The 23,449-nt window shown below is 36.0% G+C and overlaps 2 protein-coding genes and 1 long non-coding RNA gene across 6 annotated transcripts; 2 read left to right on the top strand and 1 right to left on the bottom strand.

The window, feature by feature from the left end:
- Positions 1–1,781: 1,781 nt before the first annotated feature.
- LOC18445273 (Phototropic-responsive NPH3 family protein) lies at positions 1,782–10,117 on the top strand. 2 transcript variants are annotated; one of them, XM_088859336.1, is made up of 4 exons: positions 1,782–1,877; positions 7,015–7,081; positions 7,639–8,835; positions 9,458–10,117. In XM_088859336.1, the coding sequence occupies exons 1-4, from the start codon at positions 1,786–1,788 to the stop codon at positions 9,995–9,997; spliced, it is 1,896 nt and encodes a 631-aa protein (XP_088715462.1). In that variant the 5' UTR covers positions 1,782–1,785; the 3' UTR covers positions 9,998–10,117. The 2 variants fall into 2 exon arrangements, with proteins under 2 accessions (XP_088715462.1, XP_088715463.1); XM_088859337.1 differs by lacking the exon at positions 7,639–8,835.
- A 60-nt stretch (positions 10,118–10,177) lies between these two features.
- On the top strand, positions 10,178–11,807 carry LOC148783414 (uncharacterized). The gene is made up of 2 exons (XR_016050063.1): positions 10,178–11,112; positions 11,298–11,807. It is a non-coding gene; the product is annotated as an uncharacterized LOC148783414 (long non-coding RNA).
- Positions 11,808–14,149: 2,342 nt separating this feature from the next.
- Positions 14,150–22,267, bottom strand: LOC18445272 (zinc finger (Ran-binding) family protein). 3 transcript variants are annotated; one of them, XR_016050049.1, is made up of 6 exons: positions 21,462–22,267; positions 20,224–20,341; positions 17,194–17,546; positions 16,858–16,956; positions 14,640–16,239; positions 14,150–14,434 (listed from the first exon to the last, which is right to left on the bottom strand). XR_016050049.1 is itself a non-coding variant. In XM_020674140.2 (5 exons), the coding sequence occupies exons 1-5, from the start codon at positions 22,148–22,150 to the stop codon at positions 14,913–14,915; spliced, it is 2,586 nt and encodes an 861-aa protein (XP_020529799.2). In that variant the 5' UTR covers positions 22,151–22,267; the 3' UTR covers positions 14,468–14,912. The 3 variants fall into 3 exon arrangements, 2 of the variants coding, with proteins under 2 accessions (XP_020529799.2, XP_088715449.1); XM_020674140.2 differs by lacking the exon at positions 14,150–14,434 and having other exon boundaries at positions 14,468–16,239; XM_088859323.1 differs by lacking the exon at positions 14,150–14,434 and having other exon boundaries at positions 14,468–16,239; positions 17,194–17,538.
- Between the last annotated feature and the right edge of the window lie 1,182 nt (positions 22,268–23,449).

Genomic DNA, 23,449 nt, shown 5'->3' with positions numbered 1-23,449 from the left:
AGATGTGAATGTGAATGTGGATGTGAATGAGGGGGGGCTGAGAGGACTTTTGGCCCTTTGCTCAGCATGAACATTGAACCTCCTTGCAGTTGTGTTCACAATAAAGCTAGTGTTGGAAGGCATGATGGCCTAACAATATAAAATAACATAATCTTCTCACTTTGATCTCCTTAATTATGTTTTATTTGGGGCTCACATGTCTTTAACTTTCCATAATTTCATCCACTCAAAGACTTTATGTGATGATTCAATCTCCTTTTACATGTGAAAAACCCTACCCCCCTTAGTACCACATTTCAATATATGACAAGAAAATATGACAAAAAAAAAGAAGCAAAGTGGTAGGTTTGATTTAGTCATAAACAATGACTAGGCATCCAAAGACTTCTCAAAATAAACCATGCTTTATGCTCAAATGACCAAAGTTGTCACTTTAGATTGATAAGGTCCATGTAACCCTTTGTTAATCTATACAAAAATACTCTAAACCAATGTTTAAAAACCCGGAATCAGGTATCCGCTCAGGCTCTCGCCATCGCTTGCATGAGTTGCCTCATAGACTCGGTGCGAGTCGGTCTTGAATGGTGGAAAATAAGAGAAATTACAAAAGTCACATATGAATCAAAAATCCCCAAGTCCTACAGTGAACCCTTGGTTCTGGAGAACTTGGGGGGGGGGGGGGGGGGCAATTCTGAGGTTTTGACTGTCGAGGACGAACAGGGGCCACCTAGGGTCTCACCAACTCAGGTCATTCCGAATGAATCGCCGAGTTTTCAAACACTGCTCAAAACCATAGTGGAAACTTGATGGACTGTCTATATAACTTTTGCTGCAAAGGTGACCCACTATGATATCAATTGGGGTACCATTGTTTCTTCATTTTGAGTACTTCATAGTAAAGTTCTCCCTTGCTATTCTAGTTGCCATTTGGCTATTGACTCATTTGAAAGAAAAGAGGGAATTTTTTGTACAATACCTAAGAGAAAATGAAGAAGAATGTCTTCTCCTATTATCTTACTCTTTGATGGAATGTTTTACTATGAATTTAAAGTTTAAAAGTATGGTTTCTTTAAGGGGGAATGGCTTTCACGCCCCCAACATGTGTCATGATTAGAACACCAAAAAGCACTGCAAATTCTCAGGATTCCTGCAACTAAAGATCTCTCGCTCTCTCTCTCTCATCAAATGAAAGCCCCTTTCTCTCCCACCCACTTTCACCGAAAAGAAAAAAGAGCTGACTTTCTCTCTCTAACATTTCCCATAGAAAACCTGCAATTCCAGGCTTAATTTCAAAATGGGGTTTTGGCTTTTCTCCCCCTTAAAGCCTTCAGCGCCAAGCTATATCTTTATCAGAGCATCATCAAGACTGGCAAATCTCCATTTTTCACGTAAGTCCTACACGAGGTTTCTTTTTGTATGTTTAATGTGATAGAATTCTTGTTGAAGCAGAGTTCTAAAACTCGGCCGAGTTACTCGGACTCGGCAATGTGGCAAGTCTGAGTGTGAACTAACCAAACTGGGGTGTTCCTACACTTTGGTATTCTATCTTCTTACAGACTCGGCCGACTTTGTACCGATACCTCGGACCTAGTTTTCGAACAATGGTTTGAAGCCCTTGCACAATTATTTTGTGAAACAAAATTAAAGTGCTATTTTGATGTGCTTAGCTCAAATAAAGAGTAATTTTTTTTAAAAAAAATGTTCTAAGTGTTTTAGGGGCAACCCACCGAAGGTCTCAGAAATGGAGACGACTGCGGTTTGAGGGGTAATTTGGTCATTTGAGACATGGGTGTTGTCACTGCCCTTGATTTCAAACCTAGCATCTCTGTGAAGAGGTCCTTCCGTTCAGCTTCAAACATGAGGCAGGCAACACACTGGTATGTATGTATGTATACTGTTACTGTTCATGAGTTAATAAAAATTTCCTTTGTCCTAAGTTTACACAAGGTAACAGTTTGCTCAGTCTTGGAATCAAACAGAAAATTTGAGAAACATGACACTACAATGAGATCGAATCGGCAGATCTCTTAAATTTTAATAATTTTGGGCTAATTTTGTATTACATTTTGGAGTTTTATTTCTTTTTTCTTTTTCTTTTTTTTGAATTTTAACCATGAGATTTCATTCAAGAATAAAAGAATGCATAAAGGTAATACCAAAAAGGAGGATTTTAGTTGAGTCAGATTTTGGAATTTTATTTCCTCAAGTGTGTATTGGAGAAGATCTTGTGAGCAACTGACTTATAGAACAGCACAGGTTAGAGATCCTAGATTGAAGCTTTCATTAATGAACAACTAACATTGCGTGTTAAATTTTTTTACGAAAAAAGTAATTCATGGACCACATTTTTTGCCAAGTATGTCAAATTGAAAATAAATATGCACAAAAAATGTGGTCAGCCTTTTTTTTGGTTCAGATTATTTCCTCACCTTCAATTTGGGGTCATCTGGCCTACACTGTAGTACAAGCTAATCGATCTTCGATTAGGGGAGTAGGAATGTATGGTCATATAATTGATATCCATGAAATGGTTTATCACCACCGTCCATCCATGAAACGAGCGGTGAATGTTTATCATGTCTAGGCCGCTTTTCCCTACAATAATTACTTATCTTTACAACAGTAAGGCCATTTGCAAGTAGTTGGAGAAATTCTCTTTTGAATTTTAGGTCTAATGAATAACATACAACCACTTTGTTTGAAATCCAACAACCACTTCCTTATACTAAAAATAAATGGTCTTTTTGTATTTTTTTAATTTAACTTCACTGGCCCTGGAACATTCCCAAATGCGAAATGTCAACAAGGGATGGGCGGGGTGCAATGTTTATCATCTCGAGGCACTTAAAATTTGGGACTTTGAATTTAGGAGCACACATCAGCCGTTCATTGTTGACAATGTATGGGTGGGGAGGTGTTAGCACAAAAATCCGAATGCTGCATTACTATACAAAGCCAAAAAATAAACTTATTGGCTGAAGAATTTTAGTGGCTGCTATTGCACTTAAACCCTGATTTTTTAGCAATATAATTTACTCATAATCAACTTTTTTATGTTGTAATATTTAGATTTATTTTCTCATGTTTCCTGGAAATTGCAATTATGTTAAAATAATTCTTATGGGGCAGACACGCAAGGGCACCCTCCTCGAATGAGTCCTACTCCATGTAAAGCATGATTGGACAATAACAACAATGGACGGCCCCGATGCGCCATGAAAGTCCCATGTATGATTTAGGGGTATACTTGTTTAGTGGATTTTAGCCCATATATATGGTCATCAGGGCATTTCTAAAAGGGAAAGTTTCCCCTCCACACATCATGTAGATGATGGAAAGGTCGATGGCGGAGATTAAGCATGGGCAGAGGCCACAAAAGAATTTCATATTTTCATTAAAAAATTTAACACTTATCTAAAATTTAGCTTATGAATTTTGTTTTATGGAAGACTAAATAAAAATCATAAAAAACATCTTGAATAAAACACTAACTAAAATACCCTTATATTGTTTAAATAGTATTTTGGCCAACTTTTTGTTTAGAAATGTATTTTTATAATTTTATGTTATGCATCATATAGAATTACAACTCTAATATTTTTAAATAAAATATAAAATATAAAATTCTTTTTGGGCTGTTCAATTTGAACCATTGACGAGAATGTGAGCACTTTTCAAGCATCTACATGCGTCCACAGTAGGGGTGGCAATGGGCCCGGACTTGACCCGAGACCCAACGGGTAGTCCTGACTCAAGTCCGGGCATGGGTCCAAAATTTGTACCTAGTAGGTCATGAGCCGAGTCCAAGTTCAGGTCCAAATCTTGGACCCAAATACTATCGGTCCGAGTCTATGTCCATCTAGACCCAATGTGCCCTAACCTGTATTGTATGAATTAATTTTGAGTATATATATATATATATAGAGAGAGAGAGAGAGAGTATGTTGAGATTAGTCCACTAGCTCATATGGATATATAGGCCCAACAATTTGAGATAATCTGACGGTCGCGACTTCATTTTGTATTTGAATTTTAATTATTTTTCTACGAAGCCAAATAATTTGAAATTTTAAGTATATATTCTTCAAAAATAGGAGAATCTAATAAAAATATCAAAAAAATAATTTGTAAGAAATAAATTGACCAAAATACCCCTGAAACATTTCAGGAGTATTTTGGTTAATTTACGTTTTGTGAAATATTTTTTAAATTTTCTTATTAAGTACTCCTTTATGAGAAGAATGGGTGCCTAAAATTTTAAATTATTTGAATTTGTAGAAATAAAATAAAATTCAAACATGAAAAATTGGCTTAGATTCAATCTCGACTATTGGGCTCATATGTTCATATGAGCTTGTGGGCTGATCTCAATATTTTCACACACACACACACACACACACACACACACACACACACACACATATATATATATATATATATATATATATAGGAAAAAGCTTGGGTGAGCCCACTAGCTCATAAAATATTATAAGCCCAACAGCCCATAATGAATCTGGACCAATCTGACGAACACAGATATCTAGGGATATTTGAATTTTAATTGGTTTTTACAAATCCAAATCACTTGAAATTTTAGACGTGTATTCTTCTCATCAAGCCGTACCTAATAAAAATATAAAAAATTAATTTACAAAAAATGACCAAAATACCCTGAAACTTTTCGGGGGTATTTTAGTCAATTTATTTCATGCAAAAATTTTTTTTGATATTTTTCGAAGATTCACCTATTTTTTATGTACACATTCTCTAAATTTCAAGTAATTTAGATTTGTAGAAAAAACACTAAAATTCAAACACTATCGGACATCTGTGATCGTCAGTTCCACCCAGATTCAATCTGGACCGTTGGACTCATTTTTTCTTGTGAGCTAGTGGGCTCACCTGAGTATATATATAGTATGAATATATTTAAATATATAGATGTTTTAAGTTTAGGTGCGGTTTGTATAGAGCCTAGGCTCTAAACAATCAAATTAGAGCTTACCTTCAAATAGTATCGAGAAATGCAGTTTCAATACTGGAAATCTTTGTGATAACCTTAAAATATATTTTCATCTTTATTTATAAGGTTTAAAGCTTAAAAAATAGTGTAGATCGACAGATCTATGAAAACTTGAAAATCTTGAAAATTGACGGTCCAAAAATGTATTACAAAATACACTATTTTCCAAACTTGAAATCCATTTTTTGCTCATGCTCATGCATCTTGATGTCGAGATGATCAGTTTGAGGATATTTGGGCATCAAAGCAACATCTTCTAGTAAAAGTTTTGAGGTAGACTCAAATTTGATTGTTTAGAGCCTCGGCTCTATATAAACTTTTCCCTTTAATTTTTGGGTCGAATCCAGTTTATTATGGTTCCCTTACCTGGACCCGACCCTACCCTACCCTACCCGTTGCCACCTAGCCCACATGATGTAGATGGTATACTATCCCTTTTCTAAAATGCAAGACAAAACTTTGGAATTTCGAGTCGGAATCTTAAGTCAGTTAATCTCCACCGTTCGTCAAAAGGACTGAAGGTGAATGCCGCTGTGGTGCATTGATAACATACACGATTGTTGTTTGAGGTCCTCTCCCTTTCAAGAGAAGATACACGATTGTTGCTTGAGGTCCTCTCCCTTTCAAGAGAAGAGAGAGTTCTTGTAATGTCTACAATGTTGCAGAAAAATAACGTACAAATGTTTGGATTGAATCCGACAGTTCCTCCAGAAAAGGACAATCTTTTTTGGATAATACGAAAATTGGCCATACAGCTTTTGTGGATTTTTCTTTGCATTTGCATGTGAAATTTGCATTACACCTGCTGAAAATCACTTCTTGTCTCCTGCTTTGTCTCCATCAAGCTCTTCTTTTTATAATTGTAATTATCTTTTTCTTTTTCTTTTTCTCTTTTTTTTTTTTTTTTTTACATTTTTCAATTTCATCTACAACCATCTTTTTATAGGTGTACTATTCTTTTTGGCATTAAATCACATTAGATTTTGAAATTACCAACGGTTTGTAGAGGAAAAACATTATCATCATCCCAACTAGTTGAGGTCGGCTGATAATTGAAAAATAATTTGGCAATGTTAGTTATAGCTTTTATAAATATGGAATTGTATACAATTAGATCATTTACTTTTTTATACAAAGAGGTCGCAATTACTTATAACCATCTGATGTGAAATCTGATTGCTTGGGTGTGTAATAAAGTTCGAGAATTTTTTTTTTTAAGTTTGAACTTAAGCAATAGAATAAATGCAACCATCTAATTTCACATCTAATGGGTCAAGATTAATTATGACCACTTTGTACTAAAGATAAATAGCCTCATTGTATAATTTTCCAATAAATATTTTGTCAACTTTTGCAGTTTTCAATATGTTATTTTGTTTGGATTATTTTGAGCTGTGAATACAAGAAGCATAAATTTCTTGTACTTTGATTTATTTCAAATTTCTTTTGATCTATTTCAAATTTCCATGGAAAGTAAGAGGCCATGCGATCTACATGAATCAACTCATGGAAAAATATGTCATACGTATTAAATGTAATAAAATGGAGCCGTGCTCCGATACCACTCTGAATTGATCTGGACGACTCAATTCAAAATATACGGTCAAGATTGATGTGACACACCGGTCCTCACACTAGCATATTTAGAGATACAGGTGAATGTCACTGTAGAAATAATGACCACTTACGTGGTCATGCTTGTTTTCTTCTGCATTTCCCATTTGTCTTTATATTTTTTTTAATTTTTAGAGGGATCATTAAAGTAGTCTTCCTTGAGGCCTATCATACACGGTGCTGTCTGCCAATAATAGCCAAAAACATGTACACACAAATTTTAGGTCTATCTTAGATGTAGTAAAAGTAATAAATAAAATGAAGGATATCAGTTTTGTTATCTTTCAGTGGTTACTTCAGTTTGCAAATTATAACCCATTTTTCCTTTTTCCTTCTTTCTATTCGTGTTCATTTCATATTTTGGATTTTGATTGCAGGCCGCTTTCAGATGTTTCGAGTGATCTCACAGTGAATATCGGAGCAGCAAATTTTTCGCTTCACAAGGTACTGATAATAATTTGTAAATTCCTTCTATATGATCACTAAAAACTTTCATTAAACTCTTTTTAAGTGCAAGGATGAAATCTTACTATAGAAATTTCAGTGCATTAGTATCCTGTTTTCACTCTTTCCAAGATTTTCAAGCTCGAAGAACTGATTTCCCAACAATTTAACATTCTTGAACTATGAACAAATCTCCTATTGTCCTTTTTCTTTCTCTTTTGTGTGTTATAGGTTTTCCTTGATATTTCAAACTTAAAAAGAGTCCCCTAGTTTCTGCATTCTGCAATCTTGAGCAAAATGACTGCTCTTTTTTACATTTACAGGGATATAAATCAGATGCATGAATAATAATCACAGCAAACACCGTCATTCAATGTACTTGAGTGCCATCGTTTCAATCTGATCTGTGTTTCTCTTTTTCTTCGAACATTTTCTTTGTAAAATAAAAACGGAATATATTTCATGGAACGTTTTATTACATAAAAAAGATTTGACTATGATCCTAGTAAGCTAGTCGATAACAAATTTTAGTCTTCTGGTTGTTTCCAAATTTTCAGTTTCCACTGGTCTCTCGGAGTGGGAAAATCCGGAAAATCTTAACAGAAGCAAAGGACTCAAAAGCGTCAAACATAACTCTCCATTCATTTCCAGGTGGCCCAGAAGCCTTTGAGCTTGCTGCCAAGTTCTGTTATGGCCTAAACATAGAGATCACACTCTCAAATGTTGCCATGCTAAGGTGTGCATCTCAATTCCTAGAAATGACAGAAGACTTCACAGAAAGGAATTTGATATATAGAACTGAATCTTATCTCAAAGAGACCGTGATCCCCAATATTTCGAACTCCATAGCTGCACTGCACAATTGTGAGGGCTTACTACCATTTGCTGAAGATACCCAGATCATAGGTCGATGCATAAATGCAATCTCTTCAATTGCCTCTAAAGAACAGCTTACCTCAGGACTATCGAAGCTTGAGAGCAATTCTCTCTCTAAACCCAACATGGCTTTGGATTCCGAGGCTCCATCAGACTGGTGGGGAAGTTCTCTCACTAAACTTAACCTCGACTTCTTCCAAAGAGTAATGATCGCCCTGAAATCAAAGGGTTTGAAACAAGAATTGCTAAGCAAGATTCTGATTGATTATGCACAAAATTCTCTTCAAAATCTTGGACTCAAAGATACGCATGTCACAAAAGGAACAGGAAATGAGGAACCTTTACACAAGAAACAGAGGGTTATTGTCGATACCATTGTCAGTTTACTGCCAACCCAATCAAGGAAGAGCTCAGTTCCAATAGGGTTCCTATCTGGTTTGCTAAAAGTGGCCATAATGGTGTCTGCAAGCTCTAGTTGTAGAGCTGAGCTAGAGAAAAGAATTGGATTACAATTAGACCAAGCAATTCTAGAAGACATCCTCATACCATTAAACTCAAATAGTAACGGGTACCCAACATTTGAAACAGAAACAGTGTATAGAATTTTCTCTATCTTTCTTCAATTGGATGATGAAGATGATGAAGGGGAACAGCTCATGAGGGACGAAACTGAAATGGCTTATGAATTTGATAGTCTGAGGTCCCCAAAGCAAAGTTTATTCTTTAAAGTATCAAAGCTCATGGACAGTTTTCTTGCAGAAATTGCAGCTGATTCGAGTCTTTCAGCTTTGAAGTTCATTGCCATGACTGAGTTACTACCGGACCATGCTCGCATGGTTACCGATGGATTATACAGAGCCATTGATATCTTTCTCAAGGTTCCCAACCTTGTTTTATCCTTTGCATCACTTTTCTACTTTCTTTCTGGTTACTGGTTTCTGAAGACACAAACAGGTCTTCTCTTGCCTTTGAATTAAAGCAGAAAGATACTCATGTTTTCTATACTTGAAAATAAAATGATCAGTGTGTCTGAATTGAAACAACATGCCTCCTGAAATTTCTGTGATCCACTGAGGCATTTGTCAAGACACCAGAGGGGCATATTAGGATCATCTTTTATGCATGTTATGGAACATTGGTATTTCTTATTATATTCATAAACATTGATAGTCTCTTACTAAGACTCATATTTCTTAAAAAAAAATTGTCAAACGAGATCATGCCTCTTAAATAACGGAAGCATGATCCTGTATTTTGGATTCCCATGAGAAATTTATCAAGGGCCAGTGTGGTAATATTTTGGAATCAGATATGCCTATTTTCAGAAGCACTGTTTTGTTTTGTAATTGTAAGAAACATGAGTAGCTTTTCTGCCACATTTTATCTTTCTTTCCAAGATGTTGCTTATTTTCATAGAATTCCTATAAACCAAAATGAATTTGGCGATTTTCCCTGCTGAAAAACTCATACAAGAAGCCTCTAACTTTCATTTCTTTGCAGGTCCATCCTAATATCAAGGAATCCGATCGTTACCGCCTATGCAAGACCATTGACTGTCAAAAGCTATCACAGGAAGCTTGCACACATGCAGCTCAAAATGAAAGGCTCCCTGTTCAAATGGCAGTCCAAGTCCTATATTTCGAGCAAATACGTTTACGAAATGCCATGAATGGTGGTCATGACCACTACTTTGGAGCATACAATACCCACCATACACAAAGATCAAGCAGTGGAGGAGGAAGTGGAGCCATCTCTCCTAGAGATAACTATGCATCGGTTAGAAGAGAAAATAGAGAATTAAAGCTCGAGGTTGCAAGAATGAGAATGAGGCTTACTGATTTGGAAAAAGACCATGTCTCTATGAGACAAGAAATGGTAGTGAGGTCTAATCCTGCACATAAGATGTTGCATTCATTTACAAAGAAGTTGGGTAAGCTAAATTCTCTCTTTCGAGCAAAAGATAGCAAGCCAGTGACTTCAAAGTCGACTTCGAGTGGCAGGTTTTTGTTTCAAAGGAGGCGCCGCCACTCTGTGTCTTGATGGTCCCCTACAAAACATTTTTGTTTTGGGTTTTGCTAGAGCTAGTACAGTGTTGTAGTATTGTGTAAATAGTATTTTGAAACTAGGTTGATCCTAGCAAAGAATATGTTTTTGGGGAAATGTGTGTGGTTTTGTGGAATTTGACAGGAATTAATTCAAAATGCATCTGAAGAGTATGAAGGATAGCAACTTATTGTGAATGAACACCACAAAAAAGATCAACTGGTTCTGTCATAAGACTTAAAGTGGGTTCCAAATCTTACTCAAGAGCTTTTTATTGACAATTATAAGTTTTGTGGAGGATTATTATAAAATCAATTAATGGAATCACGGGTTTAACTCCGCGTAAAATATACTGAATGGATGGCTATAATTGAAAAATGGCATCCACTATATCATTTAGAAAAGTATACAAAGAGACCATTTACTTTTAATACAAGGAGGTCATAATCAGTCTTGTCCTTCAAATTCAAATTGGGTGCTTGTAAGTCTTCATTGACTAGACTTAAAAGTTCATAGAAAAACTTCTCGAAATCTGTGAAACACCTTAAGCCATCCAATTTTACATCTAATGGCTATTGTTTATCTTCACCATCTGTTATCACAAGAGATGCTGGATATGCCGAAGTTGTACCATGTACCAGACGCAGGTGACTTATGACATAATTCATTCAATTTTGCGGGAGCCTTTTTTTATCGTTACCTTGTTGCCAAAAGATTTTATGCTCCAGCAAGAGCATATCTTATGTTCAATCCCTCTGGTAAAACGCTATCTAGGAGTATTTTTAGGACACCAAATTTTGGAGATGTAACTTCCTTAGCCTACCGACCAAACTCTCTAAAAAAAAAAGGTTGGTGCCTGTTAAAAATAATGTCCTGAGATTGAACAGAGGCAAGAAAGAAAAGGGCCACGAATATGAGAGTATGAGATATTCGAAGCAAAATGTGATTCCCAAAGTATCAGAAGACAGAACTCACAGACAGTTTTCCTTGAAGAAATTACAGCTGATAAGAATCTTTCACCTTCAAAGTTCAGTGCCATGGCTGAATTACTGCCAGACCATGCTCACATTGTTACGAATAAATTTTACAAAGCCATCAACATATTTCTCAAGGTAGCAACCATCATATACTGGCACCCCCTTTTCCTTTGTTCTTATTAAATATATTGCCAAATTCAGTCTTGAATTTAAAACAATTCATCTAGTTGGTTTTCCAAGATGGGTATGAGGTTTGTTCCTCGTGTGTCTTCTTTAGCGTTGGTTTCTTTCATTTTTAGCAGACATCCATTTCTCTGCAGGTCCATACCAATATTTACGAAAGCCAATGTTATTGGATGTACAAAACTGTAAACTGCCAAACATTATCAAATGAAGCCTGCAACCATGTTGCTCAAATGAAAGGCTCCCAGTTCAAGTGGCCATTAAAGTCCTCTATTTAGAGCAAAACAGGCTATGGAACAGTATGAACAGTGGCTTCGAACAATGTTATGGACCACGCAACCATCCTCAGAGATCAAATAATGGATGAGGACATGGAGTCATCTCAAGGAGAGGCAACTATGAATCGGATCTCATGTAGAGGCAACTCTGAATCGGTCCAAAGAGCGAACGGGTAGCAAAAGGAGGATGTTCGATGCACAAGCACAATTCCCTCTTTCACAAAGAGGTTAAAGAAATTCAGTCCCTTAACCTCCTCCTCCAACTCCTTGTTCTCTTTTTGGATTACTTGAAGATCTTTTTTCTTGTATAAACCATGTATTCTTGGAGGGTGGTATTGTATATATTTTATTGATGCCCAGTTGATTCTAGGAATCTTCTCCGTTTCTGCTTTTCTATGTTGTCTTCTGTAAAAAAGGGTTATGATTTTGTCTCTTGCTTTTTATTGGCAACCAATTTCATTCAACAACAAGTTCATAATCCGCATGAGTGGAAGGAAGAGGAATGATGAAAGTACTATGAATATATCCTTAAGGGTTTTCACCCACCAGTGCATCTTAAATTCATTTCACGGAGAACTCACATAAAGGAAACGTACCCTGTCCCCATGATGGGGACGGGGTGGAAGGGTGCACAAGCAGCCTTCCAATGGCTGAGATTTCATAAGGCCATATGAATAATTGATTTAATATTTCATTTTTTATTTTTTAATTATATAAATATTTATCTGAATTTTAAGCGTGTAGGTTTATTTTTATAAATAGACAAATAAAAATAATAAAAATATGTTAAATAATAAAAATAACCAAAAAACCCCTTAGTTTATTTTGATCAATATTTTTTTTTATTCAATATATATATATATATATATATATATATATATATATATATATATATATAATTCTACTTAAAAAAGAGAGGCTAAAACCCAAATTTCAGATCAATATTATTTCAAACAAAAAATAAAATGAATTTTTAGCCCTTGGATGAGGATGGTTCAATTTGAACTCTAAAAAGGTGCTTGCACACCTTTTGAGCATCCACGACATGTGGATGCACTACCAACCCAAACATGAAAGGCCAAAATGGAGAATCAACGAGACAAGTGCGGCAAGGCATTACACAGTAATTGGCCAAGGTAAATGTTGATCTACTAGACTTAAAAACAGTTCTGAAAAACTATAATGACAACAAAGAAAGGAAAAGTTTATATAATGTTGCAACTTTTGTTGTAAAAGTAAGGCTACAGTAATCTACACCATCTAATTTATTTGTACGGTGTAGATTTGGTACTACCTTAAAAGACATGTGACTTTGTCTATAATGTTTTAAAAGGCATTAATTCTACACCGTCCTACAAAAGTGGATGGTGTAGAATATCACAACTTTGCTTTTACAAGTAAGGTTGCCACCTTATATAAACCGCACCCATATATATAGATTTCCCTAGCCAAATGGACATAAGCTTGATAGTTGCACCATAATCGGTTTGGGCATGTATCAACAGAGATGGACGCATAACCATCAAGATGACCCAACCTAAGTGTCGACCATGCTATGGGATCTTGCCCCAGCGCTACTAGATGGGATCTCCATCCCTACTTTTTGGGATATCGATCCCCATTTTTTAGGGATGGCTCCTAGCCACTCAAAGGGACAACAAGAGGCCAAGAAGATGATTCATTTAGATAGTGTTGCAACTAAAGAAGCTTGTTAAGCTTTGGATGCAGTACAGTGTGAACTAAAATAAAGCAGATTTTCATCAATAACAAATCAGCGCTCCCTTGTATAGTCATCAGTTATCCCAATGTGGCCTTTCATAATAGTTTTTTTAGTATCTTGTTTGACTATTATTACATAAAGTACTTCTCAAAGGAATATCAAAATTTTATTTATTAATTAAATAATACTGATTAAAAAAAATACTTTTTTATTGCACATTTTTTGCGCATTCATTTTATTTGTAGGATTAATAGATTCTCTTAATTTATGATAAAACTTCTAATTTTCTTCAAGTTCTAACTTTTGAAAAGGATTTCAAATTTAAAATAAAGCTGTAAAAAGCATGGTATTCAAGAATGCCTGTGCACAGCGTCAAAGTGGGATGTGAACCTGAGACCTTGACGCATGATGGCAAGTTAAGCAGTCTCCCGCTCAAAGCGACTATGAGTGGAAGGCAAATGGTAGATAACAAAGGTGTGGCAAATGAAAACTGGAGGTAAACTTGTGACAACAAAAGGCATAAAATAAAGAGAAATTTGAAGAAAAGAAAGAACTGATGAAATAAGCGTGAAGAATTTTTGAGAAAATTAGGACTTTGTGAACATAGGTCCAAGGGAGGCCAGAAAAATACATCTTAGTCTATACCAAGAAAGCCAACAACGGCATCTGCACCTAATAAGAATCAAGGGAAGTGCTCAGGGAAAAGGAACCTTCGGTAGGTTTTCCAAGTGAACTGTCATTGGATGTAAGGTAATTTTGGTAAAGGAGGGTGGAAAGAAGAGTGGAAGAGAAAACTAAGTAAAATATAACTCCCAACTTGGCAAAGTCCATAGTGCACAGTTCTAGGAAGTTTTGAACAGTAGTAACTGAATATGTTCTAATTGAAACCTACCATTACAAAATATAAGTATGCAGTAGTATCACTCAACGCCAGTCAACAGCATCTCTTATACTCCTCATTATCGCAAATTGAAAATTATATAATAGCCTATTTGAAGAGGAGTAAATTATTTCTGATAATTAGTTAACTAATACTGGATTCCAAGCAAAAAATGTTTAGCCACAAGTTCATGATGTACTGGTGCACAAAAATTTTCTCCTGAACGTTCAGGTTGTCTTGGTACAGTTGTTGCCATAATCACTTAATAAGAGGTACCATTAACTAATACTGGACTCCAAGCAAAAAATGTTTAGCCACAAGTTCATGATGTACTGGTGCATAAAAATTTTCTCCTGAACGTTCAGGTTGTCTTGGTGCAGTTGTTGCCATAATCACCTAATAAGAGGTACCATTGTTACCATCAAAATATTCACATAAACTAATCATCAATAACATAAACTGCATAAAGAGTAACATTTTCTGGAATTTCACCAGAAAGTATGCAAATCTATCAATTGAAGTTATGGAAAATTATTAAGATACAACAGCTCAATCGCACCTCATTCTGCAGAATAAATACATTGGAAAAAGGATGCCTAACCTCTCAGTACCAGTATAATCTTCTGAATCTGCAACTGTAGTAACACAACTATAATAGTAAAAACCAAAGTGAATAGAAAAACAGGAAGCTTTCTTCATTCAATGTCATAGGATTCCAGGGATTGACTTTGGGCACTGAAAATTTTTACTGAACCTAAATGTCACTTATATCAGACCGCATTTAATAGAATGTCTAAGCATAAGCCTTGTGCAGAATTTCTACGATCGTTTGCATGTTCACTCAGCTCCTTTGGATGTGTTTGTATTAGGACCTTCATCTTTCAATTACCCTCACGCGCCTTCTCTCTTCACCAGAACCTCCATTCTGATGATCATCAAGTCCACCAAACCTTTCCCTACGCTGAATCCTGCCTCTTCCACCTTGAGAAGCTGCATCAAAATCCCTGAAAGTACCCTTCCGATCATTCATTCTCCTGCCCCCAAAATCGTCTCCTCGAGACCCTCTTCCAAGACCACAATCCTTACGGAAGTCTTTCTCACTCCCTCTTGATTTAAATGACATCTCATTACCTGACTCACGAGATCCCCCAAATCGCCTATCAGGACGTCTGTTGGTACCAAATGAGTTTCTTTCATTCCCTCTCATACCATCTGATCTGAAGTGCCCATTCCGAGGGGACTTGTGGTCATTGAAATTCCCATAAGAAGCTCTCCCTCTTCTTCCTAGTCCACCCTTTTTTTCTCTCTCCCCTCTTCGAGGAGATATCCAATCACCCTCATCCTCAGAGTCTGGGCCTAAATTAACATCATCCTCAGAATCAGAATAGCTCCTCCTATTTCCTTTCCGATTAAGGTTTGGGGTCTTCCTATTTTTGAACCTTGAACGAGAGCCCCTGCCTAAATCATCATCAGAATCAGAATCAAGTGTACCTTCATCTTCTGAATCGAAAGACATGCTCCTGTGTGGACTACCGCGGCCTCTAACCCTTAACCCCTGTCTCAAACCCAAATTACGGTTTGATTTTTGGTCAAATTCATCATCATCAGAGTCACTACTTTGTTCATCATCATCTTCTGAGCTACCATGGCCAGGCCTGCCTCTCAGCTGACGTGATGGCTTGTGAAATGAATGAGAGGCTATCTCCCTTTCATCATCAGTTAAATCATCATAATCATCAGATTCCAACTTCCTAGAAGGTAGATCATTAGTGTTTGATGTATCAAGTTCGTAGTCATCCACATCGTCTTCATCATCAAAATCATCGAATCCAGTTCTTGGACTAGCTGAAGAGGGTTCTCTTCGGTCAGGAGAGAAATATCTCCCTTTCTCTTGGACCCTATGAAATGGTGTCTTTTCAAAGGGCTGATCATCAAATCCCTTACCATTAACGGAAGAGTTTTCACCTGTATTGGGAGGATCTGCAAACTCAAAGGCAGCAACATCTGCACCATCAGATTCGTCATCGTCAAAGTCAAAATTCCAAGCGTTCGAAACATTTTTCCCACTGGCAACCCGCTCGAGCCTTGTTCGGGGGGTTTGTGGATTGGTCGGCATCGGATTATCGATCTCTGCTTCTGGCGGGCGCTTATGATCACAGTGAAAGCATGTCATGTTTCTCCTATAATTCAAGAAGTTGCACCTGTAACAGGGGAAAAAACAAAAGCATTCTGAGTGCCCCAGTGAAAACAATGAATCCTAAAATTTCAAATAAAAAAGGAGAGAAGATAAGGGGCAATAATAAGGCAATAATAAAGCACTAAAAAATGCCTGTTTTTCTTTACAGAAGCTAGAAAAAACATTGCAGTGTTTCATCGTTTTTTTATTTATGTTACTCTTTCTCAGATTCACTGGAATACTAGAGATGTTACACTAATATTTTTATCACAAAAGTAACAAATCTCAAAATTGTAGTGGATTTGTTAAGGAAAGACCAGTCATATCTGATCCCTGAAGGACAAAGGCAACTAGACCGACTCAAGGTGAAATGCCAATATTAACAGCTTATATAATGTGAATAAGAGTTCCATAAGCATTTTTGGAAGTATATATATGGTTAAATCAAATAATGTAATTGTAGCCATTCTAAATACCAATGGTTGTTTAGGCATGTTCAACGGTGACATATCCATGATAAATAATAAAGGAAAACATAATGAACAAAAAGACACAAAACCGATATAGCAAGTGAGGTTAACCAGCAAAATCAACATAATCAGGAATGCATTAGAGACTTCACAAATAGTATAGAAAGCCCTACCCAGGACATTCCCATTCTCCAGGTAGTAGTTGCCTCTTTGGGCGCCTTGCATCACATTGCAAACAGACTGTATTCTTAGCAAAATTCATGAAGTCACACCTGAAACCAAGTTAAAAGAAATAAACATCTCATCCTTCACCTTTTTTCTCTTCATTTTCTTCTCTAAGTGTCTTGTTTTTCCAAATACTCCTAATTTCTTGTTATTTTCAGTTCTATTTTCTTCTATTTCTTATTTTCTTCCCAAGAAAAAGAACGAAAAGAGAAAGAACAGCTTTGAATAATTGAAATCAAACAAAACCAAAACAAAGGAAATGACCAAGTACAAGTGAGAGGTACTTAGGACAAAGCCAGTCTCCCTTCTTCATTTCAATATCGTCGCGCCCTACTCGTTTCTTTGGTGGAGGAGGTGGTTGCTTGATTTTGGGCGGAGGCTTCTTGATGACTGGAGGGGGAAGATTTGGATCAATTGGAACTGCACTCAACTTGACAACCTCATGAAGCAACTTGCGAACTACAGTCTTGATCGACTTCATTTTCAATAAAGCCTTATTCTCAACTGAACCCGTAATAGGTTCAAATCCATAGGTGAACAAAACCCTCATAACATCTAGAGTTCGAGCGTCATCCTCCTTGCACGTGGCTAGATAGGCTCGATCACAAGAACTTCTTAAACTGCATGAACTACAAACCTGAAAACATAGGTCAACACAACCTTCGAAAAGGAAAAAAACAAAGACGATGATAGAGATCAACAGAATTAAAGATAGAATTCTTCTCAAGAACAGCTCTTGAGAGAATTCTTCTCAAGAACAGCTCTTGACCAAGCATATTATGAACAATAAAGAATGCATGATCTTATAGATGTCTTATTTTATGGGTCTATCTGGAAAAGAAAAATTGTATTATGTACAAAGCATGTGCGCATGAGTTGAAGTGAGTTTGCTATTGCAGCCAGTTCAAAAGTATAATAAAGAGATCTTTAGTGTATAACTGCTTTAATTATATTTCTTGTTCGTATTGCTATCATCAAGGTTATCAAATGTGAAATGCAGACTCCATGCACTAGGAGGGTCCTATGTGCCGTGCGCATCAATGCGAACGTCATCCGGGCAAATCACTTCCGATGCAGTTAATAAATTTAGAATTTACATATAAAATATGAAAATACAAAGAATAACATGAATACGCGATTATGTGATAGTAGAGAATTTAATTTAGTTTAGTACTTACTGAAAACAAAAACAAAAAAGAGAAATTAGTTTAGTATTTCTCTAATAGATAAATATGTCTGAGTTGCTGATAGAGACTAACAAACATTTTGTCTCAATTCTCTAATATAATTAACATGTAAAATAAATTGATGCGACCCATTCACTAAATTAAAAAAAAAACACAATTTGTATTACAGCGTTCAAAGAAGGCAGATTTGGCCATTTGGGTAGCGCCTAGATTTCTGGGGGCGGCCCCAAAGGTGCAACATTGGGGGGAAAGTGTGTGGTTTTCTTATCTTTTTCTTTTTTTTTTTGGGGTGGGGGGGAGCTAAGATGATATTTAATTGATACTTTCCCTTTGACTTCTGAAGTTTTTTAATGTATTGTGAAATCTTTACAAAAAGAATAAGTAAGTTTCAATGTAAGATGCACACAAGCCCTAGATATTTGGTTGAGGTTTGCAAATTATGAAGCACAAGAGAACAGTTAATATTTTCTACATTGCACTAGGTGCATAAAATTCAAGAAAATTTTAGGCAAAGCTCTACATTTAGGCCCTTCATTATAGACTCTCTTTCTCTCTCACCCAAAAAAAGAAACAAAAAGAAATGGCTTTCTAGGCTTGTAGCATGTAAATACCATGTTAGCATTGATGGTATCCTACAGGCATGAATTTCATCAACTTAGGCCAAAGCCTACCCTCCCCTACCTCCCTCCCTGGAGCATGTCACACACGAGTACCACATTGGCATTGATGTTATCCAACTGGCAAAATTTATATCAAAGCACAGTCTCTCTCTCTCTCTCTCTCTCTCTCTCTCTCTCTCTCTCTCTCTCTCCCTCTCCGTATGTATGTATGTATGTACAGGAATAAGCTACTGATAGGTTGTCACCTAAAATGAATTCTAGTTTACTCATGCTCCTAGCCATCACATCTTGATTGTATGGGTGAAAATGCATGTTACGATTTGAATTTTAATATTTTTTCTACATATTAGATCATGATAAAATATTGGGCCGGTGTACTACATAATAGGGCACACAAAGAAAAAAAATATAAAATAAATATTTTCCACAACTTAAATTGACCAAACTCCCCTAATAATTATACCTTTTCAAAAAACAAAATATGGTAGGGGTAATTTGCTCACTTTAAATTTATGAAAAATATTCTTGTTAATATTTTTCTATGGTGTGTGATAGTGTCAAATAGATATGCCTGAAATTCAGCTTGATCCGATTTATATAAACAAGATTAAAATTCAAGTAATAACATGTATTTTCAACCATTCGATAACCTAAACTACTACTCAACTCTATTAGTAGCTTTATCCATATATCTATCTATCTATATATCTATCAATCTATCTATCTATTTATCTATCTATCTATCTATCTATATGTGTGTGTGTATCATGTCATATGCAAGTACCACATTGGCATTGATGTTCTCCTACAGGTAAAATTTCCATCAAGTCTCTCTCTCTCTCTCTCTCTCTCTCTCTCTCTCTCACACACACACACACACACACACAAATACACACCCAAAACCAACAAAAAAGAAATGGAGTTTTTCAAGATTTTCCAAGTGCTCAATGTTATGCATACACATGCACACACCCACACACACACATATGGTCAACTTGCAAAGAGAGACTCAAGTTTATCTGTAAAATCTTTTAGATGACAGGCAAAACATATGTGTATGCCCTCAGAAAAAATTACAGACCACCAAAATAACAGGGAATTACAAAAAACTCTAGCACTAGAAGTGATCAACAAAAGTATCATCAGAAGCAATATATCAAACTAAAATTAACAATAAATGATATTGACAACAAAATATCACTCGACCAAACCTGAGAAAGAATTTTATGAATACTAGATGCATGTATTATCTTGTTCTTTGCTCCTGAATCAAAGTTATTCTCTAATCTAGGCCACGAAAAGGAAGAGAGGAGCAAACCAAATACCAATGAACTTAATAGTGTTGTTTAACTAAGGTAGATTGGTAGATGAAATCCAAGCATAAATAATCATATGATATAAAGCAATGGGAATTAAAAAAAATTCCTTTGATAAGCCAGCTCAATTGGATATAGAAAATGATAAGTAAATGTCTAGAGAGAATTAAAACCGTTGATGCACAACTTACATCTCCTTCATCAAGATGGACGTACTTCCTCAACACCTTGCCAGAAAACACCACTTTCGTGTCTACACTAGGGCATCCATGACCAACAAGAACTTGAATATCTTTCCTTGACAATGATCTGAATTTTAACATCAATCAAATGAGAATCAAGATAATGATAATCCTGGACCCGAGGCTAAGATTAATATAGTAGTCGGTTCTTTTATCAATAAAAATTAAGATTACTATTCAGATTCGACAATGAGCAAGGTATAATGACATAATTCAAAGTGGAAATATATACTGGTGGACAAACTATGAGCTACTTTTTCTTTTTTGTGAAAATAAAAAATGCATTTTTTTATCTCAAGTAATAGAATAACTTTTAATTTCTACGTTAAACAATTCAAGTTTGGTGACTATCAAGTCTCATAACTTTCGGCATAAATGCATTGAGAGTTGTGATCTAAGGAGTGAAAAACACATCTCTCATTGCGGTCAGGAGGGATGTTGAGAATTTCACAAGTGGCCCACAACACTCGACATAAGTCCAATTCATACAGTTGTATTTTACCTTGATAAAGAGAGTTTATGAACTAACCTAAACCCTACCTACCATGTCTAGTTTGTAAGTAAAAAGCATCAGAGGATGGTTGTGAAAGAAGCATCGTAAGTTTGGTAGTTGTAATGAAAATTAGGGAATCAGTTGCTGCTCATAGCATACGTAATCATGGCCTTCAAGCGTGAGCCTGCCACTTGATTCTCCAGTCTCTGGTCCAACTTTTCCAAATTATCAGAAAACAAATTATGTAAGGTCTTTCCAGAGATACTGAAGAATTATACATTTGTGATGTTTTAGGCCTCAGGGCCATGAACATCTATCTATTTTGATAGGTAAGGGCTAGGAACATTTTACAAACCAAAAGTTATAAACCAACTCTACCACAGCAAAAGGTAATTTGCAGCAGCTAGCTCATCACATTTAGCACCTTGCAATGGAAAAAGGGGAGATTGAAAGAAATAACTGACACTGTATAAAAAGTACATGTCAGTTTCATCAATTTTTGTCCTTCCATTATTATTAGTTTGAGAATGCAAAGGTGCGTAGGAAGAGGGAATTTCAATCTCATCAACTTAACACTCAATATTTCAAAGTTCTTTTGTAGTACAATTACAGACAATGAGAGAAAGATTGCTCCGAAATTACACTTCTGCTATAATAAACAGGAGATAAAGGATAATATAACAGGAAAAATCACCTCAATATATCAAAACGATCGCGTCCAAAGTTGAGAACAGCAGTTCGGACGGTGGTCCAATCCCTTGTGAAAACAAAAGATTCATCATTTAACCCCAATTCAGTGACAGAGACATCAGCAAACTTCTCGAGCATGTCATCCTCATTCTTCCTCCTGTATTCAAAGTAATTTTGTTGCAGAAGCCTCTCCATCAATTCAATCCATTCTGGCCATGGATGAACCACCTCCACCTCCACTTGACTAAACCCATCTTTCTTTGTTTCTCTCTCTTCAAAACCCAAAATTTCTCTCTCTTCCGAATCCAACTTTTTCTCAGTCATATCGGCAGTTTCCTCAGAACCCATTTGTGAAACACCACCAGAAGCCTTCAAAAGGTTCTTTCTCTCTCTCCAAGCTCTTATTTGCTGCAAAGCCTCATCCTTTCCACTCTTCTCTTTCTCTATCTTGTCCATCTGATCGAATATGAAGCTCATACGAGCTGAAAGGCTTCTATTCTCGGGGAATTGCTGAATTTCTTCTTGAACTTGCAGAGAGGATTGAGATGTTGAAATGGGTCTTGACCCAATAGTCCAAAGCCCAGGCTTTTGCCATGAAAAATTTACAGAGCGTCTTCCACCAAGGAGAAGAAGAATATGGCTCTTGGTGTTTCTCGAAGAAGGGACTAGCCCATAGAAAGTGCCCAAGCCCATGGCAGGCTATGGCTTCTACACTCAAGAGCCTCTCTTAAAACTCACAGGACCCTCTCTCAAAATTATGTGCTTTTTAGAGAGAGGAGCATGAGAACCACTGAAACAGGTAGGAGTCCCACTGTTTTGACAACGGCTAATGAATTTACGCAGAAGAGATTCTTGAACCAACATACGCCGTTTAGTTTTTAGAGAGAAAGGTAATTTTTTGAGAGAGAATGGTAATGAGCGACTCTGTAAACGTCTTCAGAGAGAAAAGGATCCCGGGATAAATCCTACTGAGAAGGGCTGGGCGGACGCTGACCTACGGGTTAGGTCCATCTTAAACAATCACAGTAAGCTGCACTCCAAATTGTGGCTTAAGATGTATTGTAATTTTGGTTTAAGATGCATTGTAGGAGCCCAAACTCTTAAAGTCGCCTTAAAATATATTTAGAAAAATTACGTACATATTCCTTATATTTTATGTTATTATCAAAATATCAAACATTTTCTGTTAGTATTAAAATGTTCGTTTTTTTCGTTTTATAACGAAATTTTGTAAAAATACGTCTTTACCCATTTTCAGTAGAATTTTGATGGTTCAACAACAAAAAATGGCCCCGATAGTTTCACGGTTCATCTTTTTTATGTCTGTGCTATGTGAATGCCTATACAATAGAGTTTTACCCATTTTTGATTGTTCAACAATGGAAATTAAGACTGTGTTTTCTATAAACTTGCTGGAATACGCAATCCTATCAACATCCGAAAATGTCTTGTTTTCGGTTATTGAACAATCGAAAATGACAATTCAAATTTTTAATTTCATGTCTATTTCAGTTGTTCAAAAACCGAAAACAAGATATTCCTTGATGTTGAACAATCGAAAATGTTCTATTTTCGGTTGTTCAACAACCGAAATTAGGACTGCGTTTTTCGTAAGCTTGCTGGAATACGCGGTCCAAATTTCGATTGTTCAACATCAGAAATTAAGACATTTTCGGTTGTTCAACATCCGAAAATGTCTTGTTTTTAGTTCTTGAACAACCAAAAATGACAATTCAAAAATTTAACCTCATGTTTATTTTCAGTTGTTCAAAAACTGAAAACAATATATTTTCAGTTGTTGAACAATCGAAAATGTCATATTTTCAATTGTTCAACAACCAAAATTAGGACTGTGTTAACCAAAAAGCTTGCTGGAATACGCAGTCCTAATTTCGGTTGTTCAACATCCGAAATTAAGACCATTTAAGTTGTTAAAAAACTGAAAATGGGTAAAACTCTTTTTTTTAAGCATTCATATAGCATATACGTAGA

Source organism: Amborella trichopoda, chromosome 2 (assembly GCF_054954075.1).
Source record: "Amborella trichopoda isolate Santa Cruz 75 chromosome 2, AtrichopodaSantaCruz75HAP2 v2.0, whole genome shotgun sequence".
In the NCBI taxonomy this organism is placed as follows: Eukaryota; Viridiplantae; Streptophyta; class Magnoliopsida; order Amborellales; family Amborellaceae; genus Amborella; species Amborella trichopoda.
The sequence above is the reverse complement of the archived record's forward strand: the minus strand, read 5'-3'. Positions and strand labels throughout refer to the sequence as shown.

Excerpts from the sequence above, each read along its gene's own strand:
- LOC18445273 (XM_088859336.1), top strand. The coding sequence starts at position 1,786 with ATGGGTGTTGTCACTGCCCTTGATTTCAAACCTAGCATCTCTGTGAAG. Across the intron at positions 1,878-7,014 it reads ATGAGGCAGGCAACACACTG|GCCGCTTTCAGATGTTTCGA; the intron begins GTATGTATGTAT and ends TTTTGATTGCAG. Across the intron at positions 7,082-7,638 it reads CAAATTTTTCGCTTCACAAG|TTTCCACTGGTCTCTCGGAG; the intron begins GTACTGATAATA and ends CCAAATTTTCAG.
- LOC18445272 (XM_020674140.2), bottom strand. The coding sequence starts at position 22,150 with ATGGGCTTGGGCACTTTCTATGGGCTAGTCCCTTCTTCGAGAAACACC. Across the intron at positions 16,957-17,193 it reads GGAGACTGGCTTTGTCCTAA|GTGTGACTTCATGAATTTTG; the intron begins GTACCTCTCACT and ends ACTTGGTTTCAG. Across the intron at positions 16,240-16,857 it reads GGAGAATGGGAATGTCCTGG|GTGCAACTTCTTGAATTATA; the intron begins GTAGGGCTTTCT and ends CCCCTGTTACAG.